Source organism: Grus americana, chromosome Z (assembly GCF_028858705.1).
Source record: "Grus americana isolate bGruAme1 chromosome Z, bGruAme1.mat, whole genome shotgun sequence".
NCBI classification, from domain to species: domain Eukaryota; kingdom Metazoa; phylum Chordata; class Aves; order Gruiformes; family Gruidae; genus Grus; species Grus americana.
This window is the reverse complement of record NC_072891.1, coordinates 51,965,775-51,970,764: the sequence shown is the minus strand read 5'-3', so window position 1 is coordinate 51,970,764 and position 4,990 is coordinate 51,965,775. Positions and strand designations below refer to the sequence as shown.

Genomic DNA, 4,990 nt, shown 5'->3' with positions numbered 1-4,990 from the left:
CGGCCTGCTGCCAAAGATTGCCTTGCCTCTTCCGGACAGGTGGATCCCCTCCCTCCCTAACAGGTTATAGTCATCAAAGAATGCAGGGCCTTGTCCAAACACCTCTTTGTAAGGCACTGACAGGCATGGGGCAGCCACCAGCTCTCTAGGAAGCCTGTTGCAGCCTCTGACCACCCTCTTGGCAAAGAAACACTGAGACTTGCTGTGTAGTTTTCATGCTTGTCTTTTATTGGGATGTTGGGATTTGGGGGGCTGGGAGCTCTTGATGGCTGGTGCAGGCCCCAGCTGATGGCCCAGTCCTGGTCTGGCCGTCCCCCAAGGCACCCTGCTGGGTCACCGCCGCGGTGCTGGCCTCTTGTTGGCTGGAGAGGCGTCGGAGCTGCCGGTCCTCCTCTTTGGGGGTCGCCGGGGCCCTTCAGGGGAGCCTTCGGTGCCCTGGCTGGAAGCGGAGGGCCCGGGCACAGCCTGCCCTGGCTCCTCCTGGGGCTCCTCTTGCTCCGCGGGGATGGCAACGGGAGCAGAGGGCTGGCTGCCGGGACCCCCACCACGGGCTGCGGACGAGGTGCCGGGCAGCTCCTCCGTGCTGGGTCTCGCAGGGCTGCCGGAGGGGGCTGCGCTGGGGGTGAGAGACCCTCCCTGGGAGGCAGCGGGGCCTGGGATGCCCGCGGGGCTGCCCTCCCGCCCCCCGGCAGCACGGCCGTCCCGCCGTCCCAGCAGACGGTGGGCCTCTCTGCTGCGCCCTTGCACGGCGACACGTGCACGCTGTCGCGCCAGTGTCGCCGTGGGGTTTTGGCGGGAGACCCCCAGCATCTGGCCCGGCAGCTCTCTCTCCAGCCCGCGGTTGTTCGGGGTGCCCATGAGGGTGGCAAACATCATCTCCTGCTCCCGTTGGACCAGGGGCTGCAGGATCTGGATGAGCGTGGAGTTGTTGCGCAAACCGCTCATCCAGTTTGGGGTGTAGAGGCCACCCACAGGACGCCTGGGCAGCCCTTCTGCAGCCCACCGTTGGGGTGCTCCAGGGTGATGGAGGTGGTGGGCGGCTGGGTGCCTGGGAGCTCCTCCCCCCTGGCGGACGACGGCTGGTGGAGTCACGGGTGGTGTGACGACGTGCTCCACGTAGTCATCGTCCGCCCGCACCGAGTGCAGGATGGAGCGGATTCCCCTCTTGCAGAGGGGGCACTCGGGCTTGGTCTCAGCCCACCGCAGGATGCAGGGGTAGCAGAAGCGGTGGAGGCATGGCATCACGAAGCTGGGCTCCTCCCAGCTGCCCAGGCAGATGGGACAGCGGTCCTCCAGCTCCGTGGCCATGGCCTGCATGTTCTGCGGTGGGCTGGGGGGAGCTGGCGATGACGAGCCGCTCCCTCTCACCGGCGCTGCAGCAGCGGGCGTCACGCTAGAAAAGGAGGAGAGGCCACGAGCATTGGCTGGCCCGTTGGCTGGTGGAAGACATGCCCAGGTCCCTCAAGGAGGAAACCCTGGCAGCCCCCCAGGGTGAGGTGCCCCCTCCCAGCTCACCTGCGCTGCTGCGAGCGCGCCTCCTGGGTGCCCCGGCTGCCTGAACCTGGCAGGGCCGGGGGGAGTCCTCCGACGGCTCTGGGGTCGGGCACTGAGAGCTGCACAGAACAACTCCCCGAGCACAACACCAGCACCAAAGGCCTCGCTCAACACTCCAAACCTCGCCAACTGCTCAGCCGGAGTGCGGGCACGAACCGGCTGGGTGTGGCCCGGCACCCGAATATAAGCAGCAGGGGACGCCTGGTCACAATCCATCGCTAGGTGACATCACAGTCTGTCGTTGGGGGACATCTCAGGCCATCCGTCGGTGACGAGAGAACCCATCGCTTGGGGAATCGGTGACATCATTGTTTGGTGACGTCACAGTCTATGGCTCGGGGATGCCACAGCATCCATCCTTTCCCGAGGCGCTCACCCCAGCAGCGCTGCAGCCCCAGCACAGGCGTCTGGGGTTACCGCAACGCCACCGCCCACTCCATCCCCCCATCTCTTGTCTTCTGCTCAGCACAGTGTCTTCCCAGGGCCCCAGTGGCCCCCTCAGGTCGCGCTGGCCATGGCAGATGTCTCCAGGCACATGCGGCAAGAGGGTTCACTTGGTAACACCTCGTGCCTCCCTGGGAGGCTGCAGGACAAAGTCCCACAGGCTCTCCCCACACCCCAGCGCTGCTGGCCAGCCCTCTGGGCTCCCCCGATTCCTCCCAGGAAGCACGTGGCTCCTGCAACATAGACAGTAAACGCCACTTGATATCGGCACCAAAAGATACTGTTACAGGAAAGTCAGTGCTTCAAGTCTAGTGTTAGCTATATTTGTCTTTATTTCACCAGTAATAGTAAATAAGCAAGCAAGGAATCAGGATTACTTTGCCCTTGCTCTGTCTATGTCACTAATCCTTATTTCTGGCTTCTTCCATTCAAGTAATCGCTACTGTGAATTTCCAGGCCAGAGCTTATATTTGTCAGCTAACAACTTTCTTCTCTTAACAATATTTTCCACAGATTTCAGCTGTTCAGCAGCTGGTGCAAACTAAGACCGCATCCAATAAACCATGCCCTCCCAATTGCAGCCTTTAGCTGCTGCCAGGGTAAGAAAGGTGACTACCATGCTAAAACGACTGATACTTAAATCACTAAGTATAGCTCATCAGTATTTTTCCTTAGGCCAACTGAGCACACATCAAGTTCCCTGGGACTACCTTGAGAGGAGCATTCCCCAAACAACACCAGACTGCACAGTTTCTTTGCTGGAGAAGAGCACTCTCAAGAGGTCGGCCTCCCTGTTTGGATGTAAAGGGACTGACCTCAAAGAGTGTGACTCTTCTCACACTCCGTTTTTCCCAAGGTGTGATTGCCTGAGCAGAGGGGAGGCAGGGCATTCCTTACCTGTCTCTTGCAATGTCAGGCAGGAAATGATGGATTCTGCTGAAGATTTAAGAGTCGCCATTCTCTCTCATTTAGCTTCACTCTTTTAAGCCTGGGACAGGGAGAAGAGTTACGTCGTCACCTTCAGTACACTCAGTGATTCATCTCTTCTCTTTTCAGAGTTATATAGGAAAGCTTCTTCACGCTGAAGAGCGCTCAGCGTGCTGCTTTATGCCTACACACTAGCTGACAGATCCAACGTAAGGAAAAGGGCTTCCCTTTCAATGAAGCTGACACTAGCGTGGGGGGGTGTTCTTCTTATTTTTTGCATTAGAAGAGAACCCACCGCTGACACCTCTTTTCCCCTGATTCTTCCCAGGAAGCACTTGGCTGGCTCTTGGGGGTTTTCTCCAGCCTTCTCCACTAGCCAGAGGGCACAGGGGTGATGATCCCCTCTGCCTCAGCATCCATCAGGCCTCATCTGGGCACTCTGTCCTTTTTGGGGTCCTGGAGACAGCTTGTCAGGCCAGAGGGGCTCAGGGGAGGCAAGAAGGGTCTGTGGGGCCAGGGCTGGTTCAGCATGGAGCAGAGAAGTCATCGGGGCACCTCACAGCATGGCCTGGTGCCTGTGAGGAAGGCATCAAGGGGATGGGGACAACAGGCTCTTCCCAGCGCTGCCTGGTGGGAGGGTGAGAGACAGTGGCATCTCCTGAAACTAGAGAGGTTTGGGCTGCAGATAAGGAAGGAAAACCAAAATCCCTGTGAGGATCATGAAGCACTGGAGTGGGTTGCCCCGAGAGGTTGTGGGATCCCTGAGCCTGGAGGTCTTCAAGACCTGAGTGGCCACAACCCAGAGCACAACTGTCCCAAGATCACAAAGCGTTGCGCTGAAGTCCTGCAAGAGAAAGCATTGCCAGTGGGAAACACAGCAAAGGTTTCCAAAGATGCCACAGCTTCCAGAGGATTTTGACTTCCTGGTTTCATTTCATTCAGCAGCTTTCACAAATATTTGTTTAGCACAGGACAAGACAGGACAGGACAGAACGGGACAGGACGGGCTGGGACGGGACAGGATGGGATGGGATAGGATAGAATAGTCACAGTTGGCAGGGACCTACAACTGTCTTCTAGTCCAACTTCCTGATCAGTCCCCGGCTGACCAGAAGTTAAAGCCCATTACACAGAATCACAGAATCACAGAGTCGCAAAATCACAGCATCACAGAATGGTGGGGGTTGGAAGGGACCTCTGGAGGTCATCTGGTCCAACCCCCCTGCTAGAGCAGGATCACCTGGAGCAAGGTGCACAGGATCTCGTCCAGGCGGGTTTTGAGTATGTCCAGAGAAGGAGACACCACAACCTCTCTGGGCAGCCTGGTCCAGTGCTCTATCACCCTCACAGAGAAAAGGCTTTTTTCATATTGAGATGCAACTTCCTGTGTCCCAGTTTGTGCCCATTGCCCCTTGTCCTGTTGCTGGGCACCACTGAAAAGAGTCTGGCCCATGGTCTTGACATCCACCCATTAGGTATTTATAAGCATTCGTAAGATGCCCTCTCGGTCTTCTCTTCTCCAGGCTAAACACACCCAGCTCTCTCAGCCTTTCCTCACAGGAGAGATGCTCCAGTCCCTTCATCATCTCTGCAGCCCTCCGCTGGACTCTCTCCAGTACCTCCCTGTCTTTCTGGTTATTTGCTGGCTTATTCCCCAGTTGGATGCAATGGCACGAGCATTGGACCCCCGCCCCCGAGTCCTTCAGATTAAAGCCCATCTCACCAAGTTGGCCGGCCTGCTGCCAAAGATTGCCTTGCCTCTTCCGGACAGGTGGATCCCCTCCCTCCCTAACAGGTTATAGTCATCAAAGAATGCAGGGCCTTGTCCAAACACCTCTTTGTAAGGCACTGACAGGCATGGGGCAGCCACCAGCTCTCTAGGAAGCCTGTTGCAGCCTCTGACCACCCTCTTGGCAAAGAAACACTGAGACTTGCTCTGTAGTTTTCATGCTTGTCTTTTATTGGGATGTTGGGATTTGGGGGGCTGGGAGCTCTTGATGGCTGGTGCAGGCCCCAGCTGATGGCCCAGTCCTGGTCTGGCCGTCCCCCAAGGCACCCTGCTGGG

At 57.8% G+C, this 4,990-nt stretch overlaps 1 protein-coding gene across 1 annotated transcript; it reads right to left on the bottom strand.

Moving 5' to 3' along the window:
* Positions 1–333: 333 nt before the first annotated feature.
* LOC129199817 (E3 ubiquitin-protein ligase rnf146-like) lies at positions 334–1,308 on the bottom strand. The gene has a single exon (XM_054810863.1). The coding sequence runs from the start codon at positions 1,306–1,308 to the stop codon at positions 334–336; it is 975 nt and encodes a 324-aa protein (XP_054666838.1).
* Between the last annotated feature and the right edge of the window lie 3,682 nt (positions 1,309–4,990).

Bases quoted from the DNA above. Each gene is read 5' to 3' on its own strand.
- LOC129199817 (XM_054810863.1), bottom strand. From the start codon at position 1,308: ATGGCCACGGAGCTGGAGGACCGCTGTCCCATCTGCCTGGGCAGCTGG.